This window comes from Accipiter gentilis, chromosome 2 (genome assembly GCF_929443795.1).
Source record: "Accipiter gentilis chromosome 2, bAccGen1.1, whole genome shotgun sequence".
Classification (NCBI taxonomy): Eukaryota; Metazoa; Chordata; class Aves; order Accipitriformes; family Accipitridae; genus Astur; species Astur gentilis.
This window is the reverse complement of record NC_064881.1, coordinates 42,227,696-42,255,262: the sequence shown is the minus strand read 5'-3', so window position 1 is coordinate 42,255,262 and position 27,567 is coordinate 42,227,696. Positions and strand designations below refer to the sequence as shown.

Genomic DNA, 27,567 nt, shown 5'->3' with positions numbered 1-27,567 from the left:
ATAATACCTCTCCCTCAATTTTCCACACTGCCAGCAAAAGAAGGAAGAAATAGGTGGAGGCAGACTCCATTCACTAGATACCAAGAGATGCCCCTACCTCATTGCCTGGGGTATGTCACCACAGGAGTGTGGTCCTCAGGTCTTCTGCAGGGAGTCAGTCCTGTTATTTACAAAGCTGAAAAGTACCATACAATCCTTAATTTTTGTTAATTATACAAACTTCTAAACTCCCAGTGGACAAACTAAGTCAACCAAATTGATCGGTGGGAGTAGCACATAGTTTTCCTACTGATATCCTATTTGCATGTTTAGATAGACCATTTGCATGCATAGCACGGTATAGTATGGCTTAATCAGCTGTTTATTTTAAATCCCTAATGAGTTGTGCCTTCTGGGCTGCTGTATTTCGTTCACAACCAGTAAAAGCAGTAGGATTACCAGTCTGTATTTGAGCTTATGAGTGGCCTCTGACCTCACAGATTCCAGAGAAACCCTGCGGTTGCTTTCTCTCCAACTTTAGTATTTTCTTTAATGTCAGTTGGGACAGCTTTATTCCCAAAAATATTATGAAACAAGAGGGTAGTTCCCAGTTCAGTAAAGGCTTTGAAGATGCCTTTGAGACAGTATGTTACCCCAAAGCATTGAAGTCTGGATAAAATTCTTCATACTCACATTTGATTTTTACATTGCATGTGTTTGAACACCATAATCAAAGCTGATCATTTATTTTGAAGTGTGTTTGAATGGTAGAGAGGTCTTTGCAGGCAAGTACTGTCTATTGAACCATTTAAAACCTGGAATTATTACTTCACTTTCAGTAACACAGTGATTTTCTTTTGCTTACTGTTTAGGTAACCACATGGATTTTTTAAATTTTTTTCCCCTGAACTGCTATAAATTCAAGTGTACTTGCTTTCTTCTCTTATTTTTCTCTGGGTGTCCTACCTGAGGTCTAGAGCAGGACTTTGACTGGCTGCCAGATGCCCACCAAGCTGCTTTCTCACTCCCCCTTCTCAAAAGGACAGGGGGAGAAAATCAGATGAAAAAGCTCGTACGTTGAGATACTGATAGGGAGATTGTTCACCGGTTACTGTCATGGGCAAAAGAGGCTTGACTTAGGGAAATTAGTTTACTTTATTGCCAATTAAAAATAGAGTCACGTAGTGAGAAACAAAGACAAAACTAAAAACACCTTCCTCCCCCCTCTTCTTCCCAGGCTCAACTTCACTCCTTCGCACCCAACTTTTCTACCTCCTCCCCGTAAGCGGCACAGGGGGACGGGGAATGGTGGTTGCAGTCAGTCCATAATAGTCTCTCCTGCTCCTTCCTCCTCATGTTCTTCCCCTGCTCCAGTATGGGTCACCCACAGGGTCACAGGTCCTGCCAGAAAACCTGCTCCAGCGTGGGCTCCTCTCCATGGGCCATTGTTCCTGCCAGGTGCCTGTTCCAGCGTGGGCTCTTCACAGGCTGCAGCTTCCCTCAGGGCACATCCCCCTCCTCAGGTGTGGGGTCCTCCCCGGGCTGCAGGTGGGTATCTGCTCCACCGTGGACCTCCATGGGCTGCAGGTGGAGATCTGCTCCACCGTGGACCTCCCTGGGCTGCAGGGGTACAGCCTGCCTCACCATGGTCTTCCCCACGGGCTGCAGAGGAATCTCTGCTCCAGCACCTGGAGCATCTCCTCCCCCTCCTTTCTCACTGACCTGGGGGTCTGCAGGGTTGTTTCTCTCACATTGTTCTCATTCCTCTCTCACAACTGCTGTGCAGTATTTTTTACCCTTTCTTAAATATGTTATCACAGAGGCATCACCAATATTGCTGATGGGGCTCAGCTTTGCCCAGCAGTTGGGTCCATTTTGGAGTCAGCTGGGACTGGCTCTGTCCAGCATGGGGGCAACCTTTGGTCTCTTGTCACAGAGGCCACCCCTGTAACCTCCCCCTACCAAAACCTTGTCACATAAACCCAATAAAAGCAGTGAGATTCTGTTTGAAATACTTTGTAGGAGCTGAGGGTCCTCAGTGACATAATAAATACTATTAAATCCCGTAAGATCTGGTATAAACTCTTCAGAGGAGGCATCCTTCTTTCTAAAATGTTTGTAAAGCTCGTGTTGGGCACTACCATAGCTATATGTTTTAAATCATTGTAATAACAATTAGATAAATGAGTATGTATAATCTCAAGGTTTATATTGTGAAATCTTTACTTTCCCTGGAGAAACCAGCCAGCTCCATGACCCAACAGGATGCGATATTAGATAACAGGGATAATAAAGCCACCATGTAATGATGAATACACCCCACCTTGAAATGACTAGAATTTAAATAATGTCAGAAGTTATTGATTAACCCAGGGTTGGGTAGGATTTAGCTGCTCTAGTAAAAGTTGACTATTCCACCTGTATGCTTGTTTTATTTAAGAGCAGAAGAGTCGCATCTTCCACACTCAGGCTAAGCAAAAATGGGCAGTTCACATGTAAGTAATTTAATTTGGATTGTCAAGAATGCAACAATTTCCTGTTTTTATTTTTGTCAATTTTCACTTTAAATTACATTAATACAGCTGCAAATGAAGATTTAACCTCAAAATCTACTTTAAGTGTGGGTGGGAAACTTGTATGTAGCTGGTAACATTGTTTATTTGCAGTACATGATTAATGAAACTATTACTGTAACACACAGGTTCTAAATGTTTTAATGCTCATTGTGGCTTAGTTAAAAGGGGCAGCACTAATTTTGAGAAAAAGAAATTATGTGTAGGATGTCATGGGAAAAATAATTTTAGTTTAGTGAATTTCTGTTGGAACATTGCGAATGCTAAAATAATTCCCTAAAGATGTATGAAAAACTTCCTGTCCCAAAGGCCATCACTTTCAAAATTTGGCTGTTTTATCACTGAATAGTAGGGACAGGAGTAATCTCAAAGTGTGGTGCTCGCAGAAGGGCCTGATTAAAATCCAGGTGTCAGGGTTTACTACATCAAATTACCGTATGACTTTTAGAATTGTAGAATCATAGAATGGTTTGGGTTGGAAGGGACCTTAAAGATCACCTAGTTCCAACTCCCCTGCCATGGGCAGGGACACCTTCCACTAGACCAGGTTGCTCAAAGCCCCATCCAACCTGGCCTTGAACACTGCCAGGGATGGGGCATCCACAGCTTCTCTGGGTAACCTGTTCCAGTGTGTCACCACCCTCACAGTAAAAATTTCTTCCTAATACCTAATATAAATCTACCTTCTTTCAGTTTGAAACCATTACCCCTCATCCTATCTCTACACTCCCTGATAAAGAGTCCCTCCCCAGCTTTCTTGTAGGCCCCCTTTAGGTACTGGAAAGCTGCTAGAAGGTGTCTCCGGAGCCTTCTCTTCTCCAGGCTGAACAACCCCAGCTCTCTCAGCCTGTCCTCATAGGAGAGGTGCTCCAGCCCCCTGATCATCTTTGTGGCCCTCCTCTGGACCCACTTGAGCAGGTCCATGTCGTTCTTATGCTGGGGGCCCCAGAGCTGAATGCAGTACTCCAGGTGGGGTCTCATGAGAGTGGAGGGGGAGAATCACTTCCCTCGACCTGCTGGCCATGCTTCTTTTCATGCAGCTCAGGATATGGTTGGCTTTCTGGGCTGCAAACACACATTGCAGGGTCATGTTGAGCTTCTCATCAACCAACAGCCCCAAGTCCTCCTTGGGGCTATGATTCTATGATTAACAAAGCTTGTCAGCTGCACTTTGTTTCTCCTAATCTTGTGTTTTGCAACCATAGGTTCATGAGTGTCTTATGTATTGTGTGTTTTAAACCTCCAGAGCCAGTCTTACAGACTCACAGAGGATATACGGAAACCAACCATAGGGACTACCAGTTTGTCAGCAGATGAGCCAGTAAGCACTTTTTTTATGAAGGATGAAAGGGACACCATAGTGTTGCAGCACCTGTTTCCATGGTTTATGGTGGCTTTGGGAGGCACTGCAGTGCACAGAGGCAACTCCTCTTTCACGGTCAATACTGGCACTAGAAAGATGGGTAAAACTGGGTTGTTTCATTCTTGAAAACTGCATCTTTCCAAAATTTTGCCTGCTTTGAAATTTCAGAAGTGAAATTTTTTTGAATAGCCCAAATTCTGCTGGGAAAAATATAAAATTAATCGTCTATGTCAAATGAAGTATTTTATTTGGTTAAATGGATCTACATTTTAAAACTTATTTTTAAAATATCATTATTAAATGAAGTTTTCACTGAAAGCTAAGCATTGTTCAAAGAAAAGATTCCATTATGTGGATGTTAAAATGGAACTTTTCAGCTATATCAAAATGTCTCATTTTAAAGTGGAGATATCTTCCTGAACATGTTAATTTGAACAAAATACCAAATTTTACTGAACAAAATGCTTTCAATAAAAAATTGCCAACCAGCTCTAAAGTGTACTTTTCTCTTAGAAACTGAGCTCTCAATTAAGAGCTGCACCTAATGAACATTACAGCTCCAAATCTGCATATTTCCATGCACTTTTTGCACTCTGAACTCAATCCAGTCCCCTCTTCTACAATCAAAGTTTTTGACTGCATGTGCTTAGAGATTTAAAGTCTCTAATTATTTTCTCTGTTTGCAGTCATGCATCAAGCTTATCTGTATTTCTGCTGTCTTCAAAATTGCCACAAGTAGACTCAATCCACCTGAAAATCTGGGTAGCTGCTGTGCTGTAAGCAAGGTGCTTGGGGGACATTTTGGGAATAGCAGCAATGGTTTTGATGATATGATGGTTTGATAAGTTTGATGGATTTTGACTTTCGTGAAATTGTGTAATTGTGTTTTAACCTTCTGTCTTTCAAGAATCCAAGATGACTATGCATTATTCTGTTGTTCTCTGTGACGTTTGAATTAATTTGGGGGGTGGGTGAGTTCTTTGTTTTTAATTTAAACCACTCTTTGAGATTCTCTGGGATGCCCTTGAGTTTCATCTTCTCATTGTAAAGCAGCCCAAACCTTCTGCCAGGGAGGACTCTATAATGTCAGAAGGAGGTGGCAGGTTGTTGTGGCTAAATGGTTTGAGAAGTTGAAGGTAAAAAGGTAAGTATAACCTGGAGAATATATCTGCCTGAAGAGTCCTCTTGGGGATAAGCTCACAAACATCACAAGGGCCTCTGTGTTGCCTATGGACATTTCTATCATTGTAGAAAGGTTTCCTTAGTACAAGTATTACCACAGCACAATTTTATTATCTCATCACAAAGCTCAACAATTGCTATTTGTTGCTTCCCCTGGCAGACCAATATTCAGTCACAGTCGATTCTTGTTCAGTCCCTGGCCATAAGCCCACAGTCAGCAGAAGACAGAAATACCTTCTTGTTGAGCCACTCAGCACTGGGGAAGAGCTGTGGCAGATTCTTTTCATTTCCATGGTCCCCTTTTATCCAGGACATTTGCTTTTCCTTTTAGGTCTGAGGCTATCCTGTGAGTGCAGCTGTGTTAGGTGTTAACAAGCATCTACCCATGAAAAATTTATGATGCACTTGCGGCAAAAAAAGAACCTGTCTGAAGTATCAAAGGGTCATTACATTTATGTTTTACACAATGTAAACAGGTCAAACAATTACGTTTTACAAAAACATTAAAAAATCCAAAATATCTGGATTCTAACATTCTTCTTTGTATACAACAGTTTCAGTATATTGTACCAAGTTCTGTTGTTACTATCCAGAAAAATTACTCTGCCTTTATTGCTAATTACAACTACTGACTGAAGCAATAGACTGATTACTGCTGCTCTGGGTGACTCAGCTGACCTGGGAGTATCTTGAGACTTTCTCCACCCTGCGAGGTAGAAAGGAGTTAGACACAGAAACCTCCAATTTCAGTAGACACAGTTGGTTTGTTGGACAATAAACATGCCATGTCTGTATAGTAACCGCACTTCTATGTGTCTATAAATATATAGATGGTGTTTAGATAATGCATCTTGCAGAGGAATGTTTTAAAAACAGCAAAGGGACCAAGGGGAGAAGCATGTAATCTTGGGGCTTCCCTGATGAGGTGCAACATTCTTCCAGTTCTTCTTTTAAATAATTCAGCTTTAGCATACATGAAGAGTCAACATCATGTTCCCAAATATTGTGTCCATGTTTTTCAGCCCTGCGTAGGAATACTTAAGTCATGTTAGCTTTCATGCTGACATACAAAAGAATTTACTACAGTGCCATCAATGTTAACTTACCAAAACTCATGACAAGTCTTAGTTGAGGTAATGAGTGTAAAATTTTTAGTAAGACATAAGAACACTTAAGCTACAGTATGCAAGTCAGAGATTTGGTATCTCCACTGAAAAAGAGGCAGAATATGCCAGTTTCCAATCATTTTAGTTATCATCCCTAATGGCCCAGCATACAAAGTGCTTTCCAACTGGGCATTATGGTCAATAAAATAAAAGTAGACAAGTCCACCCCAGTGTAACAGAATTATTCCAGACTTGGAATTCTAGATTTGTCCTAGGTGAATAAAGCCATTTGTTTGCTGTTTTTCTGTGGCTTTTATTTGCAAGATAAGTATTAAAAGGAAGTGATGTGAAGCATGACTCATGACTAACCACAGGCATGACGCCTCTAGAGATTTCTAACATCCTTTCCTGCCTTGGCTTCAGCTGCCACACTGGGGGGAGTCAGGTCCCTGTCAGCCCTGTGTCACCTCTGCCAGCCCCATGCAGGTGCAGGGGGCTCTGGCACATCTCAAAGGTGTCTGTATTTAAACATCTGGATTGAGCCCTCTAGAAATAAAAGCTGCAGTTTTGCAGCTTTGGCGTTCCCACTGCATGGTATCCTGGTAGCTAGCTCTGATTTTAAAAGTAATCTGAGTTAGGGAGTTCCACCAGCCACAAGAAGGTCTGGACACATTAAAACTGGACAGTGTAAAATTCAGCCATAAGAGATCCCCCCGCCAAATTTGTTTTTTTCTCTTAATTGCGGACTTAATTTTTCTCTTAATCATGGTGATGAGCGTACATAAGTGGAGTGGATAAAAAATTAGCCATAAGGTATTATGAGATGATATATTAACAGCTACTTAGAAACATGAGGGACATTGTAGGAGAGAGATGGGTTTAATTTTGCAGTTTAAATAACTGTCAGAGAAATTACCTTCACTGTTGCCACTTCTTTGTAATAGGAAAAAGTAAATGCAACTAATTCTATTAGGATCTTGTTGTCACTGTAGTTTTAGTCTGACATGTAGAAAATAAGGTTATTTGCACCTCTCAGTTTGGAGTCCCTGAGTCATTGCAAACGCTGTTGAGTAATGAAGTCTAATCTACGTGACTTACATATATTGTATTATCCAATAGAGACTTCATATAGAAATTGTTTTGTTCCTGATAGCCACAAACTGTCAGCAACAAGCTAGCCCAACAGTGCATGTTGCTTTTGTACAGCTGTTAGTTCTAAAACAGCCGTAAGGATTTGGGAGAGTGACAGCCTGCCTGGCAGATGGTGGGTGGCATTCGGAGATGCTGATACCATTCTCTGAGCAGTCAAGGAGGCAGATGGCAATTTTCCAGTTACATATTGTGGTTGACTGAGAAAATTGCTCAAACAAAAATGACAGGTACATTTTAAAAAACAGCAGAGGAAGAAACCTTGCGGTCAAAAGGACACGCATAGTCCTTAAGGGAGCGCTTGCCAATTGACCTGTGTCAAAAAGGTGTTTACCAACCCCACCTTTTTATTACCATAGCACAAACCTTGGTGCTAGCTGATACTGCCCCACTGCCAACATGCCGCAGCTGTTTGCTTCTGTTTGTTTTTAAATGTTAGTGCCAATCTACTATGACCTGTGTGCTAAAAGCCTTTACATTTCACATAAATTTCTACCTGAATAATTGAGCCAAATTATTTGAATTTTGCTGAAGAAGAGCTTGCAGAAGAACACCTTTCTTTGATGCCAGGGTGATAGGAGATGGTGAACCCACCATCTGCTAATGACCAGACATCCTCGCCCCTGAACAGCCTTTCCCAGTTATATGAGACCCAACCTTGCCTACCAGTAATTGCTCTTTGTTTCTTTTGCTACTCCACTATATTAAAGAGCTGTAATATTTGGAAGCTTTTCTCATGGAAGTACCTATACACTGAAATGAAATGGGCTTTATCTGCTTTTCTGCCCTTTCTGATTGATGGTCTGGAGCTTTGTGAGAAAGTCATCCTTTTAACCCCCAGGTATATTTGCAGCCCAGTGCCAGGCTGGCTGACACGGCCAGGAACAGGGCTGTACCGGTGTCCCAGGGCCTCGCTGCCGCAGAAGGCAGCCACAGGTCACTGGACTCCATTGCCAGCTTGCCCCAGGGCCCTCGTCCATCCCATGGCAAAGCCGGAGGCTCCTGGTGGAGGGGTGATTCTCTGCCTGCCAGCTCCGAGAGCTCTCCCACCCACAGCTCTGAGATGTGTGATACGTGTCTGCAGGCTCTTTGCCATGGGCAAGGGAGGTATGTTTCCTGTCATGCAGGTTGGATCCTACCACTGAAGTGGATTTTCCTCCTCCCTTTTGATGTTCAGTCCAGTCTCAACTGCATTTTTAACTGACACAAGCAGGCAGATATATTTTCTACTAGGAATGCATAGGTTTAAAATAAGGTGACAATATTATAAAGGAATAATATACTTTATATAGGGGTAGAAGGCTGTGACTATTCCTGTTATGCTCATACCTTCTGCTATGACCCAAAAATTGATGCAGTTCAAAGGGTCCTAAGGTAGCTTTAAGTATTGAAAAAAAGACTTGGGACTGGAAAAGTCTGTTCTTATAAATCACGCTATTGATGAAGTACAAACGTAGAATCGTGTTTTCAGTCTGTCTTTGGAAGTAGATCAGAATCAAAATACAGCAGCCTACTCCCTTGTTTGTTCTTGTGTTTTATTCTTAACACACGGAAATGCTTGGCAATGAGTGATGAGATTTGGGCTGTTTGTCACTAAGACTGTCCCATTGGGTGGGAGTTCAGAGTCTGTTCTGCTAACAGTGTGTTATCCTGACAATGTGTGATGAACTAGAAGACTAAAACCACAAGATCTAAGACAATGTGCCTTTTTTTTTTTTTCCTATCAAGTACTGTTAGTCTAGTTAACCTTGGATTCTAGTTGCATTGTAGCTCATTAAAGGTTTCTGCCAGGATAAATAATTAATCTTGAGTATACGTGTGATGATAAAAAATTAATCATTAGGTGCTGATTTGCCAAAAGCTGTCTTCCATGATCATAGTATATTAGATACAATTTAACTAATGAGATGAACACCCCAGTCCTGTTGTTTATTATGCTAACAAGGTGACTAGATGGTTTGGGACATTTCTTGGCAGATAGAGAATATAAATTTTCCTCTCCACACAGAAGAGGAATACAGAAAATCATAGAATTGGAAGGCACCTTGAGATGTCAGCTCACTTATCCATTGCCTACAGCAAGATCAGCTCTGCCCAAACCAGTCCTGACAGCTCTAGCAGTGCTGAGCTGGAGGAGAACTGGTTCGTTAGTTGGAGACGAGGCTCCCCAAAGGTCTTTGGACTGGTGACTCGGTGACTGTGCGTGGTGACAACTGAGAAATCTCAAAAGGTTCCACAGTTTCTGATCTGTGATGGGGTTTCAATTGTTTTGGCTTGTCCGTTTGGTTTTCTGGCATTCCCGTGCTCACCTTTGGGACATTACGGATTGTTTGGGCTTTGGCATCCTAAAGAAACAGGATGCATGACACTGCAATATGTATATATCTGTTACCCTAACTAAGAATATTTGAACCCACTGGAAAATTTTTAGATTAATTTACCAGCAGGGTGTTAGTCTCAAAATTATTAGGTGCCTGTTACATTTCTTAAATGTCTTGAGAAGAGAGAGACTGTGTTAGAAATCCCCAGGGGGGGGAAACTGAGGCATGAGCTCAACCTTTATAAGACAACAGAGTCAACACAATGATGGGCCAGTATGCCTGTGCCCATCACAGGAACTGCTTCAGCTGCAGTAGGTGTTAGAGGCACCAAAATCAGCCAAACAGGAGATGTAAATCTGTGGGAAACGAGGCAGAGGGGTTTCTGGTTCTCACATGCTTGGTAGAAAGGAAACCTCAGATTGCTGCATATGGAACTGGTTTACGTCATTCTTTTCAAAACCTTGTTTTCCTCCAATGCATTTTTGTGAACATAATTAAATATATGTGAAGAATAAGAAAACTGGTAAAATAGCTGTGGCATGATTCTGTTGATCACCTCCAGTAACTGTTGGTGATGCCCTCAGGTATGTCAGACATCTGCACTGGGCTGACAGATGCAAGTCCCACAGTAGACCACTCATTTCTGACAGGCAGCGGGCAGCTTACCATGGGGCATCTCTAACAGCATCACATACCCACATTTAGACAACTGAATACTGCCCTAAATTTTATTCCAGACCTCACTCAAATGCAGGAGTCAGTGCGGTAAAGAGCATGGCTGGGTTTGTCTGCCCTTTCTATGTGCTGCCATTTTGAGGTTTAATTTTTACTTCTGTTAAGCTAAAGAAAAATGAAAACAGCAACCAAAGAGAAGAAGAGAAGCTTGTAATTAGACATCCATTAAATAAAGCACATAAAATGGACTTGGCAGAAATGAAGACTGGATTAGACACTCAATATCCCTGGATCAATCCAGCCCTTTTTAGAGCTCTGCCCATAGCTATTAGACCCGCATCTCGACTGCTCTGGTCAGCAGCCACATTCCTGCTGGCTCTTCCTAGTGATTTGTTTGTAAGGGTCTGCGTCTGCATTTATCCGTGTTAGTTATCAGCATCGATCTGTGTTAGAGCTGCAGCAGGTGAGCACTGTCAGCAACATCCCAAGGAGCTACCCTTTCTGTTCCTTGACGGTACTCCTCCATAAAGCTCTGTTCCTGCGCATGGTTGTGGCATCTGCTTGAGATGATGGAATGGAAAAATTGCTGTGATTGCTCAGCTCTATTATCAGCTGTTTTCAGGTAGGCTACGTTGTCTCTCTTTTGCAATACGGGAAGCTACCTTGGCATGCTCATGATAGTGTTTCTTCTGTTCTTGTCTACTGACAGATAAGCACTTTGTATCTACTGCAACCTTAATTGTCTTTAGCCTAAGGAAGAGATTAGATTTTGTCTTCAGAAATGTCTGCAATGCATTGCAACATCCCACCAATTCTAACTACTGATGCTTTGACTCCACCAGAGCTCTTATTCCGCTCCCTCCACCCCCTCCGCCCCATGTCTTTCTTGGTTTTGCTGATGTTTTTGTTAAACTGTTTATTTGCATACCATAAGGGCTCCACGTGCTGAAATATCATAGAACAGTCCCCAAATGCATCTTCAACTATAAACTCATCTTACATCTCCTTTAAGTAAAATGTAATTTACAGTAGGAAAAACTACTTGGTGTGCTTTACAACAAGGTAGAACTGTAAGTTTTAGATCAGTTACAATCTATCCATTTTAATAGAAATAAAGCTGTGGCAATTCTAGCCAAAGCTGCAAGGGAAAATCATTGTTGTCTAAAATATGCTTGAGTGAAGCAAAACCTGTTCAAGCTAAGGAACACTGTTGGCAGAAAAAACAAGTGGACACAGGCCATGAATACCGCTAGGCTGGAAGTGAAAAGAGGATTTCTTACCACCAGAACTCTGGTTACACTTACATTTATTTATACAATTAATTATTACACTTACATTAATTACACAATTAATGTAGAAGTATTGGAGAGAAGTATAGAAGAAAATGAAGGAACTGAGTAGCTGGATCTGGACCAATTTATGAAAGCAAGTTCCCTTACATACTATGTCCAGCTGCAAAATTTGTGTGCAATATGTCCATCTGCTATTTCAGACTCCACGTCACACTATCACCAAAATTGCCATAACACTTGTAAGTCATTAACTACTCAAATCTAATCTAAGATCTTAACTCTAAAACAAGAGCTATATTAGAGTGATTCCGCCCATACTTGTAAAAGGAAAATGCCTGCAAGTTACAAATGGTATTAAATATCAGTTTCTTTTGCCACCTATCCCTTGCAGAAAAATCTACCTGTCAAAATCTGCAGAGTAGGAAGCAGTACAGTTGTGGACATCTCTCCCTCTCCTGCATAGGAAAGGCTGCGTCAGTGGGCAAGATCAAGGCTGGGACCCAGCAGGTAGTGAATTTTAACCAGGGCTTTCCAGAAGACTCATGAGTTGGCCTTGACAGTCACTTACCCAGAGTATCAGATTTCTTATCTTTAAAGCTGATGCTAGTATTACACACAGTACTATAAGAATTATATCCTCCAGATGTATCATTTAATGTTTTATAGTGATTTATTTGAAGGCGGAAGCTTTAGCAGAGCTGACTCAATAGATTCCTCTGGTGCTTTTAAACAAATATGTCCTGAACATCATTAAGAAACAGGTCTTCCTTCCCTTCTGCATGGTTTTCCCTTTGAAAAGAAATAACATTTCTTTTTTATGTCTTTATGAATCCTCGTAAATCCACAACGTTGTTTCAGATGCTGGTGCTGCCATTTTCCTACCTGTTGCAACTGTGCTATGCACAAATACAACAGCTACAATGATAAGTTGCACCAAGGAGTTAGCTAAAACCTGAGCATAACTGACCAGCCATCGAGGCATAAGAGAGCAAATCACTCTCCCAAAGTCCTGTAATGACATTACCAGGCCCAGGTGCATCTGTGATGGGGCAGTGGGAGCTGCAGAGATGGCAGCATTATCATGATAAGGGCGATACCCACAGCCCAGCACTGCTAGTGGGTAAGGCAAAGCAAAGTACAAACCAGCTCCTTGCCTTTGGGTGCTTGTGTAGGTGTTTCTGCCCAAGCTGAGTGACTGAAAAGTGGGAGCAAGCGCCAGATGAAGCCTTTTCCCTCTCACTTCTCAGTAGTGCATCTTCTGTCCCAGGTCAGGAGGAAGTGAATGTGGAGCAACAGTTCTCAACTCATGTTGTTGGAGTGAATTGGGGGGACTATAAGTTAGAATAGCACTTGCATACTACAAAATAGTCAAATCTGTGCATTTGATATGTTAGCACTTTTCTCTCTATTTTGTGCTCCACAATCATCCCTTTTTTTGCTCACTTTTCAGCTGCTTCCCTGGTCCTTACCCTCACAAAGAAATGCTTTGCAAACAACTCTAGGATAACTTCAGTACTGGCTGCCTAACACAGACAGCAGGATCAACTGTATGAGTGGCATGAACATCATCTGAGAAGCATACTAACACTATAGAGATGAAATAATGATAGCTTAGTGTCACCAGCATTACTGCATTCAGATATTGTACCCTGTTCCTACAAGCAGTTTTCCACATGGCGCAGGGGAAAGGCAGGGATACTGTCTCTCCAGCTTACAGTGTCCTTTGGGATTGCTCCAAGGTGCATGATACAGATGCAAGAAGTAATTAGGAGCGCATTACCTGACACAGCAGTAACTCTGACAATACTACCAATCATACGTTAAAGTATGGACCGACGTGTTTAAAAACAATTTGCATGTTAAACTTGGTATTATGGAGAGGGGAAAACCATACTGGCACCACACACTGCTGTCTGCGGGGTACGCTCAATTGAACAGGCAGCAGAGCATCCTCCTGAATGCTACGCCACGATGCTCATTGAATTCGCCACACACTGAGAAGCACCTGGACCACACTCCTTGTGTCAACACTGTGCCTGTACGACTCTCCTGCAAAGAGGCCCATTGTGCATGCAGCATTTGCATCCTGGGGCTGTATATCCAGAATAAACTTTTGTTGTATTGTGGGATCCCATTATCCTGTTCCTCCAAATTCGTCACCCACCAAGTCTGGCTAGCTGTCACTGTTTGTTTTGGTATTACAGAGAACAAAGCTGAATTTTATTGTCACAAGAATGAAAATGAGGTTATAGTAATCAGAAAAGAAGAAAGAAATTAGAGTTGCTTAATTTCCAAGCATGTGTGGAAAAAGATATCTTTTGTACATGATTCCATCAAAGGAGAAGCACGTACACCCTATCATAATAGCAAAATGTGAATGCAAATCATTTTGGATAAAGACAGTGATCAGTGCATCTGTTTTCTAACTTTGTGCTTTTCCCTTTCCTTTTTGACAAAATTCCTGATAAATTTGAAGACCGTTAAAGAAAATCTTTCACTAGAAAGTGTTACTTATATGCATCTATTTCCACCTTGTTTGAAAGGTTTAGAAAAGCATGTGTGCAGGTCAGATCTTACAGTAGGATACATGTTTTACAAGCAACATTTGTGATAATGATGTGGCAATGAAAGCGTTACCTTACACTGTAAAGACCAAGAGAAATTATTGCATTGTTATTGTACCTTACTAATTGCTATTGCTGTAAAAATAACTTTCAATTTCAGTGAGATGGCTGCGCTACAGCAGCTACCATTAGCAGTAAGTCATATCCTACCTGCTAACCGCATTAGGAAAGCCAGGTACCTAAATTGTCTTTAGCCTCTCACATTGGTAAAGCAGTGTAGAGACTGGACTTGGGTTTTCTCCTTGAAAAAAGACCCTTTGTCTTTTCACAGAGGTGTCCTTTATCCAGAGCTGTAGCTTTTCCACCAGATCTAGTAGATCACAGCACAAAACTTTTGAAGAATACCAACAAACAGATTTCCAGGCTGTATCTATAGTTGTAAATAAACCAGGTTGTTCTCTGGCCAGATGGGTATGTGGCAGAGCACGGCCCGCAGCCATATGGCTAAATTCTCTTTATCGCACAAGCAGAATGATGTTGTGCCTAATGTCTTTCAGGAATCATCTCTGCCCTGTGCTGTCCCCAAAGACAAGGAGGTTAATCAGCCCTTTAGCCTCTTCTGCTCTTCAGTAGGCTGGTGGCATTTTCAGAAGGGCCTAAAAGCAGACTATCATGCGCTGGGGTGTCATAAACTTTAATTTAGTGGAGAGCAGAGTGCCATGCCCTGGGGTATCATAACTCTTAATCAACAGTGGTGGTGCCAATGCCTGGCAGCCCTGCAAAGCAAGTAGCCTGATCCACATGTTGCTATTTGAATGGAAATGCCAAAGCACTTGCAGTGCCCGCTTAGACCTCCCAAGTCCGTGGTGTGCATATAGTTCTATTTGATTTAGGAGCCTAGGACCTATTTTCCAGTATATTTTAGAGTTTAGGCATTTAAAAGATCTGATTCATGATATTACAGGGGTTGAAAACCTTTCCGACCTCCTGGTCTCAGATAACTTCTACCTTTTTCTGAGAAACAGCAGAATAGAGGGTGTACCAGCATTTCAGCCCCTGTGATTCACAGGTTGTCAGATTAGTAGGAACAGGCATGGTTTCCTGTTTACAGTGGTATGTCTGGATGTAAACTGCAGCGGCTGTGGACTTTGAGTTATTATTACCGATAGATTTAGCTCAAGGTAACCACATGTACTATTTTGCCAAAATAAAAAAAACACCAGCTTACCAGCTTTATCACGTTATATATCTCCAATTATCTTGATTGCATGAATGCATAGATGCAAGAAAGTTTTGCAGGACCAGTTTTTATTCAGCTGATTCAGATTGTAAGCTCCTAGTACTTACAAACATACTGCAGAGACAGGGCTTGGTTCTGTACACATCTAATAGGGCGTTTTTATTGGCCTACTGTAAAGTGATTTGATCTGGCATGAAGATGCCTAGTATGAAGTTACTACCTTTAAATTATTTTAATAAGCCTGAACTGGCAGAACAAAGTTATATATGATCAGCACTGTGTGTCATGTGGTGACAGCTATTTGTGGATCCATTCTAGGAGCCCTAGTGATAGATAGGGTGTTTCAGCAAAGGCTGGCATGAACTTCACGGTTTAGGTGGTGTAAACAAATACCAAGCAAGAAACTGGCCCAAACTGCTGTCATTCAGAGAGACTAATGCAAAATTGTCTCCCGTGTATCTGTTGTGCCTCTGTTTTCCTAGTCAACCAATAAACGCCATCATCATGGTTTTGATCCAGACCGAGATGCCAAGAAAATACATAGTGCCTGCAAAGGAGCAGGTAAGAAAGCTCTTGGGTTTTATACAAAGGGAAATTAATTATTATAATTAATAATTATAATATTCAATATTATAAAGAGCATATACATAAACCTAGGGCAAAACAACTGTTCCAACCAGTTTCAGGTAATCTTTATGCTTCCTGTCGCTTACTGACTCAAAGAACATGCATACCTATGAAGTTTTATGTGATTAAGATAAATGGGAAGGGAAGCCAGCTTGTTCCTCAAAGACTGGTAAGATCTAGTTTGTTAATTGCTTGGCTCCAGGGAATTGGGATAAACGTGGTATTTGCTCCCTGTGATAGGAACATCAAGCTGTCAAGACTGATACGACAGTCAAGGGGTCCAGCTAGTCACATTGGATTAGGGTCATGGTTATATGTCCTTTCCCAGACCTTCAAGGACCAGTAACAAACATCACCACCTCCATATGTCCATCAAAGCCCACTGCGGCTCCATCAGCTGAAAGGAATATATGGTGCTCTCAATCTGCATGAGTGATTTTTAAACAAAAATACTGGCTCCCACCATGTTCTAAGGTAGTTTGAAGTAAGCTGGCTGGCTGTGCACTGATGTGAATGAGGAATGCACAGTGGTCATGGGATCTTCAGGTCCATTGAGGTGACAGTGTCCAGCAGAGGAAGAACAGCCAGGCAGCACATGAGAGCAGTAAGTTATTAATTCACTCCAGGCATTTGCACAGTAAACATGAATTTAAGCATTTCTTCCTGGTGTAGCACTGACGTTCAGAATCAGCTAGTTAAGTGCTGCATTTTAGGAACTGTTCCCATCCTATCAGCTGAGCCCTCTCAAGATAGTTCCTCATAGGCTCTGCTACGGAGAGTTTAACCCCACATTGTCAGATAGGAGTGCTTTTGCTTCTAAAACTGGACCATGCCTTCTGCCTCAGTTCTAAGCAGGAAGAACTGGACAAGATGCCCTAAGCTTGTCCTGTGTGTACCTGATGGTGATATGCAGGGATGAAAATGCATCAGCTGCTGCCGAATGCCAGTACCATTTGTAATTTTATCCTTTGTACTGGTAGCTCCTCGGAAAGCCTCGTTGATCCCTGCTCCCGAGAGCCTGAGATGAGGCGTGGCACAAAGCCCAGTAGGTGGATGCAGCAGATGGAAGAGCACAAGGAGAGCATGGGGCAGCGTCCACCAGCGTGACATGCATGCATCAGCAGACCTAGCATATGGCTTGATGCCTATGATCAGCCATCTAAACCCGTTATATGCTATGGGCATTTTGGCAGTGCCCATCACACGCAGAGCCATAGGTCTCTCCTGATACACATTCTCCATTTCAATACTTGTCTTGAAGAAATAATGCCTGAGGCAAGCTGCTGGCCCTTAGATGGAGGTGCACCAGGACATGCAAGTTAATGCAATAGCTGCCCTATTGTGTCTTTTGGGCATCCAAGTAACGTCACTGCGGTCCTGACCCTTTAGCCACAAACATAACGAATGCCTTACAGCAACTTTGTTTAGTGCAAGCATCTGTTTATATGGCTGAGGGCAAGAAAAGTACAAGAACAAGGTCATTGCCTTTAGTAAGCTGCTTCCACCCATTGCATAAGCTACAGCTCAAAGCTGCCCGAGGGTTTCTGCTGGAGGGGTGCTGTGTTCAGTTCCCCCACGGGCTCCCGGGAGATGCAGCTGCTGTGGTGCCCATCACTGGGGCACCGCACGCTCCCACTTCACTCTCACTTACTTTTGCCAAGCAAAACAGCATCAGCAGACCACGGAGGCTGGTTCCTGCTCCTCTTCCTGACTCCATTTAGCGCAAAGCACAACCCGTTCTGTACAGGCTGTGGGTTACTGAGGCTGATTTAAACACATGCTCACCTACGCCAGCCTCTCGCCCCACGCCGTTCAGTCTCTTGTGCTGGCACAAGCGTTCACATGCTTAATGAACTGGATCTGGTGGCTGATCCCTCGGGACTACACAAACAAACATTGCCACCGAAAATGTGTACGTCAGCCCACGGGCGCTGGCATAACCCTCATTTTAGGGGCAGTGTCTGACCTTCTCAAACAGAAGACTCAATTTCCCTGATAAAATATGAGCGGCGTGAGATGGAGAACTTTTATTTTATTTTATGGTCTGAACATTGTAGCTGACTACAGTTAAATATATCCTCAGAAGAATCTTAGATGCTACAAATTCTAAAGTTGGCACCAGTGGGGATTTATGGATAGCAATTTTTTTCTCTTTAGAGATCATTTTTTCTTTCCTCTGCATTAGATTCCTGATTAAATAATTCCTATGCACAACTTCTATTTCAGGAACTGATGAAAAGAAAATTATTGAAGTCTTGTCAAGTCGAACAGCAGAGCAGAGACAACAAATAAAACAGAAGTACAAGGCTCTGTATAGCAAGGTATTTTTGAAATAAATGTCCTCTCTGTTTCAAACCGCATGCCTGCTAGAAATACAGCCTACAGGCCTCTGCTTTTGAAAATATCAAGGGTGCAGTGGATTTAAGGAGGACACCAGTTAGTTTCTGGTTCAGCAATTTATTTTATCTCCCAAAATACCAATTATATTTCTAATCTTAGGCCTCAGAGTCTTCTTGAAATCAGGCTTAACCAGATGAGAACATTTTTATCAAAGTTGGGAAAGACAGAAAATAACTCATAACTGAAATTAAAAAATATTTCAGCTTGTGTTCATCTTCAGCACATTCAGAAAAATAAATTAATGTAAAAGGGAATTTTAAGTCAGAATCCCTTTCAGACCAGATGCAAGTTCAGAGGAACTATTTGATCTTACCTCATCGTATTTTTGTTGAGTTTAATAGATGTAGTATTGATTTCTTCCAGTGATGAAGTAGAATGCACGTTGTAAAACTAAGAAGTCTCATTGAGCACTTGATTTCTGGAGGAGGAAGCATAGACTTCCTTAACGATTTTGCATGTAAGAAAAATAAAGCTTCCAATATATTATTTAGGTAAAGAGCTGAATCCTGCAGAGCTTATTATTAAATTGGTATTTTCTTAAGGTCTGCTTGCTCATTAGTCATTAATCAATGTTAATAAGACAGGCAGCACTGGACCTGAAAGCCTTCTATATGTAAAACTTACAGCAAGCATGATAAAGATTTTTTGATTACATAAACACTATTGAGTTAGTTCTGTAATGAGGATTAATAAAAACAGGCATTAGAAATAGGCAAATACCTTGAGACATCCCGGTTACATCAGCATGTAGCAACCCTTCTTCCTTGCCTGGGCAGCTTGAATCATTCGGGAAGGAGCCACAAGTTGGAGCATTTTGCTCTCCTGCTGCTCCAGGAAGCAAGGTTCATGGTGCACACCTTGAAACTGCTCCAACACCAATGTCAGGCTCCTTGAAACTGCTCCAACACCAATGTCAGGCTTTGGCTCGAATTGATTGAGTGTTCGCTTGCGATTGTGTAAGAGGGTATTTAAGAACAATAGATTTAGAGCTGGGCTTCTCGTTTGTTGTTCTCAACTTGTAAAGTACTTCCCATACTACAGGAAATGTTAACTGCGGATAGGACTTCAAATAAATCATCAGGAGGCATCCTTCTCAGTGTACATGTACTAGCTAGTTCTTCTCCAGGGTCTTACTAAATTTTGAATTAAGTAGATGGTATCACAGAAGGTTGGTTTGTTTGGGGGTTTTTTGGTGGAAAAAATGCTGATTGCTTGGCATCAAAGCACTTTGTAGAAATTTGTTGCTTTTTCCAGTAAGTCAGTTTTAACTGGAAGAGAAGTTTCCTAAGTTGGATCACTTCTTTTGAAGGGATCCCTGCTTTTTTCGAAGCAGGAAGTTTCTGCATTATGTTTCAGAGCAAAGTCTCCTGTTAAGCTTTTAAAAACACTAGTTTGCAGTTATTTAAACAAGTTAGAGTCAAAACTGGACAGATATCAGCTGGTATTTGAAGATGGGACAATCATTTCACTCAATCTGAAACAAAAATTTTTAGGGAATTTATTTTGAAAAAAAAAAAAAGGTCCACATATTTAAAGGCTTTTTTATGTTTTTGTCCCTTTTTGGTACAGAGGAAGCTTTGAAATCATGACATTTCCCAAAACAAATTAAGAAACCCTCTAATCCCGCCTCAGCTTTTGTGCTAACCCTTCCGACTGTCCCTGCAGGATTTAGAAGAAGACCTGAAGGGAGACCTGAGTGGGAATTTCGAAAAGGCTGTGCTGGCTCTGCTGGACCTGCCCTGCGAGTACGAGGCCCGAGAGCTTCAGAAGGCGATGAAGGGCGCTGGGACGGATGAGACACTGCTGATCGAGATTCTCTGCACACGAAACAATAAGGTTGGGACACCATGCGTGACTTTCCTTAGGTAGCAGGGCAAAGAGCTTGCCAAAAGCATCCCCCCAGGAGGAGGAGAAGGGATCAGACCAGCTTCCACAGCTGAAATGCCTGTTGCCACTGGTAGCAGCGGTAAGGTTGCCATACCAGGGCTGGAAGTCTTGCAGGAGTTCAGAGCAATATAATTCAAATTCTTTCCTTGGTCCTACTCGTATCTCCCATGGATGGCACAGTGGCAACACTGATGATGGAGAAATCCCCGGGTGCCTGTGAAAGAGAGCTTTGGCACTGCTCTGACCATTCAGAGGTGGCTCCCGCCAGGTACGGGAACGCAAACCTCTTCAAAAAGCCCTTTAGCTTACACTGAAATGCAAGTGAAACCAAGGGACGCCTGCACGAGTCAGGCATCCCTTGAAATGCTGTCCTGAACCGGGCTGGGTTTGAGCCGTGTCTCTGTGCTGCAGTCAGTCCCGGCATGAGCGGGGAATGGGAATTCAGCTTCTCCCACCCCATGCTTGCTATGCCTCATGCAACGTGGGCACGGTACTGACTTGCTGGGGTTTTGTTTGCTTATTTATTTTTTAATTAAATTTATTTATTTTTACTTATTTATTTATTTCTAAATATTTTTTCCTTTTTCATTTATTTATTTGCCTAGGAAATTGTAAACATAAAGAAGGCATACAAACGGTGTAAGTAGTATTGTCTTTCAAACAAACACCTTCATTTAAAGCCTTTATCACTGGGGGAACCCTCACAGATTTTTTTTCTCCACAGTCTTTGATAGGGATCTGGAGTCTGATGTTAAAAGTGACACAAGTGGCTCTCTACAGAAGATATTAGTCACTGTGCTAGAGGTAAGGCTGGGGGCTTCCCTCTTATGCAGCTACCTGACAGAGATATTTCCTTCTCTCTACCCTGTCTACACTAAGTAATCATAATAAGTATTAGCTGGTATTTATAATAATGTAATTATTATATGTAATATAATGATGAGGTAACTACAGTAAGAAAAAGGCATTCTTCAGTATAAGAGCCTTCTATATCTATAGCTTTTTAATACATAAAATTTTAATTTATAAAATCAGACGTAATTTTATAAATTCTGATACTTTTAAGACAACAGCATTGTTTTGTTATTATTTGCACCATCGTATGGCTAGAATACCCATTCAAGGCCATAGCTGCATTATGCTGAATTCTGCCCAAAACCAGCGACATCTGACTTCCATCTCAGCTGAGGATTTTACCGTTCAGATAAGTACAGAAAAAGTAAGAAAGAAATTGCTGTTATGTTAGCTTTCCACTCACCAAAAAAGCATATTTTCCATTAGAACACACTTTATTTTAAACCACCTACATGAAATAAAGAAAAAAATCAGTATCTTCATGAAGACACAGTATAAGAAGAGTGGGATCACACCTAGAAATGCAGAGAGTCCTAAGAAATGAAAAGATTCAATAAATAGAAGCTTTAACCTAACAATCATATCACTAAATACATCACAGTTAGATTCCCATTCTGGAAAGCAATGATACAGCTGTCTTCAACTTCTTGGGGTATATTTTCAGGAGTCACAAATACATATTATTCATAGATTTTTTTTTCATAGATGAGTCCTTCATAATTTCTACCAGGAATTACAGCGTTAGTGAATGCTCAGAGTATATAGGTTAGTCAGGAAAATATTTTGCAGTTATCAGGGCATATCCAGCACCATGAAAACCATCAGCACCTCACGGCAGGTACTGGGAACCTTTCTGCAGTAGCTGGATGACAGATCCACCAGCTGCTTTCCTAAGAAACTTCATGGTTTGAGCCCAGGGTGCTGCACGTGCCCAGCAGCTCAGCTCTCGGGGGGTGGATGTCAAAGGCTGTGTTGGGGCCACCCTGCCCCAGCTCTGTCTGCACATCTCGGCCCCATTCCCACCCCAACATCCAGCCACACACGCTACCCCTTTACACCGGTGGAAAAATAGCTGCCAAAAATGGCAGAAAGCAGAACCAAAGAACGAGACAGGTGGGAAGGGACCTCTGGAGCTACTCTAGTCCAGCCCTCCGCAAAGCAGAGCTGACTCCAAACTCAGGTCAGGTTTTTCCCTCTGATGTTGTTTTCTGCTCCGTACGCGTGCTGGCTGAGGGAGGGAGGGAGGGAGGGGGACACCCATGGGATGGGAAGGAGTCTGGGGACGAGGGGACCAGCAGGCCACCCTGCCGCAGGGGAGCATCCGCAGGGTATGGTCTAACGCCGTGCCGCTGCCCACCCCGACAGTCCCTTCCTGCTCCAGAGGTATCAGAGTTGCAATCTCATTAGGGCCCCAGCACATAGCTCATCAACCTGGGAGATAAAACCCTACCGTACGGGCTGCATCTCTAAAGTCAGCAAAACCAGGGGCTGTGGTAAACGTGAACAGACCGTTCAAAGCTGTACCACTAAGCCCCTCTGTGCCCTATTACTAGGCATTTGTCAGCAGATGGCAGCAAAACTATAACCAAAATATTTGTGAGGGCCACAAGCTGACAATTTTCCCTTCCACTACGAAATGTAACCAGCACTTGGTCTGATTTTTTTTTTTACGGTCATGTCCTTTTCTGTAGGCAACCAGAGATGAGACCCAACAGGTCAATGCAGAGCTCGCTGAGCAAGATGCCACAGATCTGTATAAAGTAAGTGCAGCTGTGGAAAAATCCCCGTTTGCCCTGTGTTGCGCAGAAAGGGCTGCCTCGGGGGTGACTAAATGCACCAAGCACAGAGGCGATGGCAGTGTAAGGAGATGAGCAAGGGGGGGACGGGCTGGAGCTCGGTGAATCAAGGGCTCTGGCTGACTTTTTGTCTCTACTGTGAATAAACAAGTGCTTTAAAAAAACCTAACATGTAATCTTTAAGGCAGGAGAAGGCCGCTGGGGAACAGAGGAGCTGGCTTTCAATGTGGTCTTAGCAAAGAGAAGCTATAGTCAGCTGAGAGCTACTTTTCAAGCCTACAAAAAGGTGAGTTATTCTCTCCTGTGATATGGGTTGCATAGGGCCTGACGTGTGGTTTGCAGACCCTACAAATACATGTAGAGCAGGCGATCCTGTGCCATTTTAAAACTTCTTGAATGCTTTAAGAATCTTGGAAAACATTTTTATGCAACTAGATCCTGATCCTAAGGAAATAGGGGATAAAAGCTGTATCTTCTGCCAGTGAAGAACCTATTCCCCTTCATAACCTACAGAACATCCAGCCAAATAAATGTCACAATGTCATTTCCTTCCCACAGCTGCATGACAGTGGGTGTCCCCACTCCTTCAGGAGGACCAACAAAGGGACAGGTTCACAAACTCCTGCCCTGAAGCAGGGTTTTTCTTTTCTGGTCTTTTCCTCTCCTCCAAAGCAGAGCCTGGCAAGGTCTCTCCTCCTGATCGCCCTGCTTCACACGCTCATATTGGCTGGGCAGAGGCACATCTCCAGTCTCTGCCTCTCTGCCCACGCTGGGCAGACAGCCTGTGCAGGTACTTTGATGTGCTCTCGTCTGTCTCCAAAACATAAGGCAAAGTAGGCAGCAGGATGATCCCGGCTGTCTGGTACTTCTCCCCGTATCACCCACCAGGGACATTTTACTCATGCCTGGGCCTGGACCTGACCTCCACTGAGGCCTCTTGCCTGGAGATGACCTGAGAAAGACAAAGCAATGGGAGATCCAAGGTCCTTCTCCTGGCAGCAAGGGAGAAGCTCAGCAGTGACACGTATTCTCAGGAGAGGGTCCCCCCTCTAGCCTCTGGCGCACAGTCCTGAACTTCCCTAGGATGACGCTGAGTTCATCAGAAAACTGTAACCCTAGGCACTGAAGATGAAAAAATCTCCAGTCAAGGCCATACTTCAGTGTCAGCATAATAAGGAACCCGTAGCTGGAAAAAATGTTTGCAGCTTAATCCAAGTTTTGGGTTGTTGCTGGCAGGAACACAAACCCAGTCACTAACTGATACTCTCTCCCTTGGAGTGGCCCAAACCCTGGGGGTTCAGTTAAATGCTCTGATAGCCAAGCTACCTTGGCTTTTTGATTCCTAAAGCCAAGCAGATCAGGTTGCCCAAACCCATCCACCGCATCCTGCCTGGCTGTACTTGAAGTAGAAGTGAGCCAAGATTAGAGCCATGCAAACATCAGTCCTCCTCTGCAGTTGAAAGATAAATAGGGCAAGACCTAAACCAGGTTGGGGGTTTGCCGAACTTAAGCCTAAATCCTCAGAAGGTACCCCTTTCTGCCTTGTATGCACGGTCTCCCAGCTCTGACCTAAAAGTCCACTAGTCTTGAACCATGCAGGGCTATCCTGGTAGACAAAACAGAGCAAAGTAAAATCCTTTGACGTTCATGAAGTTCACAAAAGTCAGGATAAACTCTGTTTTGAAGTGGCAGTCTGGTTTTCCCCTTTCTACAGAATAATACAAAAACTAGGGAACAACTGCAGTGCTTGTAAACTTTCCCTGGGAAGCCAAAGACAATAAGTAACAAAACTTCATAGAGCTGGTAAAGCTCCAAAAATTATCTTATTTGTGTGGGAGCCATCCAGAGCCTTTGATAGAGGGGTTAGAGGAAGCTCGAACAGTTTCTCCTGGCTAGGGGGTCACTCAAGAAGAAGCTGCAGCTTCTTTGTCCCAGAAGCCTTCAGATACGTGCGACTGCTTGATGTAGGTTATCCATCTCTTAACCATTGTGCCTTACCTGGCTGCACAGACCTTCTTCTTTTGGTGCAAGTGGATCTGTGAGCACTTAGGCCAGAGAAGAACTTCATTTGCCCTTGAATTACTCCCTTGTAAAGGCTCTAAAAGATCCACATTGTCCTTTTGCCAATGGATCCTAAATCTGATGCTGGTTTTATGGCAGTGGGATGATGTGTACAGACAGCAGCTCTTATGGCTCCTTTTTGTTGTCCTCATAGGTGTGTGGGAAGGACATAGAAGAATCTATTAAAAGTGAAACATCTGGAGATCTGGAGAAGGCTTATCTCACTCTTGGTAAAAAATGTGATAAGAGCTTTCTTTTCTAGTTCTTGCCATCATCTGACATTGGTTGTTGGGGTTTTGTGGCAACAGCCATTGAGATAGCCCTAAACTGAGCCAACATATCTGCCAGGAAAAGAAGAGACAGTTTTCACTAGCGATTTGGACCCCTTAGTTTTAGAAATAAAACTTGCTAGACACAGCTCCCCTCCACACAGCTAAATTATTTGCCCTCTAACACAGGGCAGCCACCTCCAAGCTGCCCAAGGCCGTGGCTGTTGATAACTTCCAGCTGATGCCTGGGCATCATCGGAACTGTGCTACCCAGCCACCACAAAAATGTACAGGGTCCTCGACAGCACTCTGGCACTGGGGATGACTGTGACTGGTATTTAAGCTTGGGCCCTGGCTCTGGTATTGTTGTTATCCGTCTGGATCTGGGGTCTCCCAAGTCTTGCTCCTGTGAGCTGCAGAGTGAGCAGCTATGCCAAGAATGAAGGGCAAGAGGAACTCAAGAGGGGCAAATGCTTGTTCTCATTCATTTCATTTTCACTGTGGAATGGCAGAGTACTCAGTGCTCATCATCTCACTGTGTAACACGCTTTCCCCACAGAGAAATGTATGTCCCCGTTCAGACTCCAAGACTTCTCCTTGCATACTGATAGGGGACCAGTCACAGAATGAAAGCCCTACCAGCTCATATGCCTGAGCATAAACCCTAGAGAGTTTCCTTTATCTCTTCCATATTTATTTCCTTCTCCTTGAAGATGTATCGCAAAGTGTAAATATACAAGTGTAATGAAGCCTCTTACTGTTTTCTCTAGTCAGCTGTGCCAAAGACTGCCCAGGTTACTTTGCTACACTTCTGTACCAGTCGATGAAAGGAGCCGGGACTGATGAAGAGACCTTGATTCGCATCCTTGTGACCAGGGCTGAGGTAGGGTACCCTGCAACCTGTAATACCTCACATCAGCTCTGGGAGAAATACAAATGCAGAGGGTATGGAGTGAGTCCTGGCAGATCATGTGCTCAGTCAACCCATTTCAGCCCAACGACATCAGTGGTCACACTCTGCTTTTGTACCCAGGCAACTCTAATTTTGATATCGCATCTATTTCTGTTTTCAAAAGAACTAAACCAGAAAGCATGCAGGCAGTTTCAAGTGGAGTCAACTGTACCTGGTTAAAACTAACCCATGGGGAGGTCTGGCCCTAATAGGATGTGTAGAAGTAAATTCATGGTTAAGTAATGATAAAGCAGCAGTTCCCAAATTGAGAATTGCTTATAAACACATGTTGCCAATTCTCTCTGATTCCAGCTGGGAAAAACAGATGGGGAGGAGGGCAGAAAAATGAAGAGCCAAAGGAGATAATTGTCATTTTAAAAAGCACAAAACTGCACAAGACATTTGAGATCTTAAACACAGTCTTTAAGTCTTCTTTCCTTGTAAGCTGTGTAGGTTGTAACCCCAGGGCTGTTTCAGTCTTGACATAGAGGAGGAGTCGTTCACAGGGACGAGGAGAGCATATTTCTCAATGATCGGCAGTGTGAGAAATTAGGCTTCAGGGTAGTCTCTCTGTTAAGACACGGTCCAATCATGATAACATTTAAAACCCACAGTGCTAAAGATCAGACCCAGGCAGTGGATGCCTTTTCACAGGAAACCTCAAGACAAGGCATTTAATTCTCCCCTTGTAGTAACCAGAATATTACTTCTGTGAGTGGAACAAAACCCTCTTTTAGCCATGCTCCTGGAAATGCCTCTTTCCCTGCTTGCCACCATGGAGTGGCCTCAGGAGCTCGCAGCGACCTGTGCAAGTTTGTCTGGCACCAAGGCTGTGCCCGCACAGCACCGCTAAGTGCAGGGCAGAGATGCCCCCGGCTGCCCCGGCACGGCTCTCCACACAGGCCCGTACCCCTCCTCGCAGCTAGCATCCCGTCACCACACCGTCTGACATGGGCTTACCTCAAATCCAAATGTTAAGCTGAAAGTCCTCCAAGATTTTTAGACCTCCTGCTTCCTCCTCTCCTCCTCCCACTGGGTGCAGTGGACCTTGGATCAGCCCCCAGGGGTCCTGGTAAGAGCAGGGCATATTACTGAAAGCATGTCCCGCTCTTCTAAAGAGCCTTTTGGTGTCTCCTCAGAGTGACCTGCCAGCAATAAAGGAGAAGTTCCAGCAAATGTACAAGAAGTCGTTAGCTGAAGCTGTCCGATCTGATACCTCTGGGGACTTCAGAAAGTTGCTGCTGGCTCTTTTGCACTAAAAAGCCATCAAGAATGA

General features: G+C 43.1%; 1 protein-coding gene across 1 annotated transcript; it reads left to right on the top strand.

The window, feature by feature from the left end:
• The first annotated feature begins 2,459 nt into the window (after positions 1 to 2,459).
• On the top strand, positions 2,460 to 27,567 carry ANXA13 (annexin A13). Its single transcript, XM_049826973.1, has 12 exons — positions 2,460 to 2,474; positions 3,799 to 3,873; positions 15,927 to 16,005; positions 18,298 to 18,392; positions 20,137 to 20,307; positions 20,964 to 20,997; positions 21,083 to 21,162; positions 22,905 to 22,973; positions 23,194 to 23,295; positions 25,225 to 25,300; positions 26,110 to 26,222; positions 27,431 to 27,567. Exons 1-12 carry the CDS (start codon positions 2,460 to 2,462, stop codon positions 27,548 to 27,550), a joined length of 1,029 nt encoding a protein of 342 aa, XP_049682930.1. The 3' UTR covers positions 27,551 to 27,567.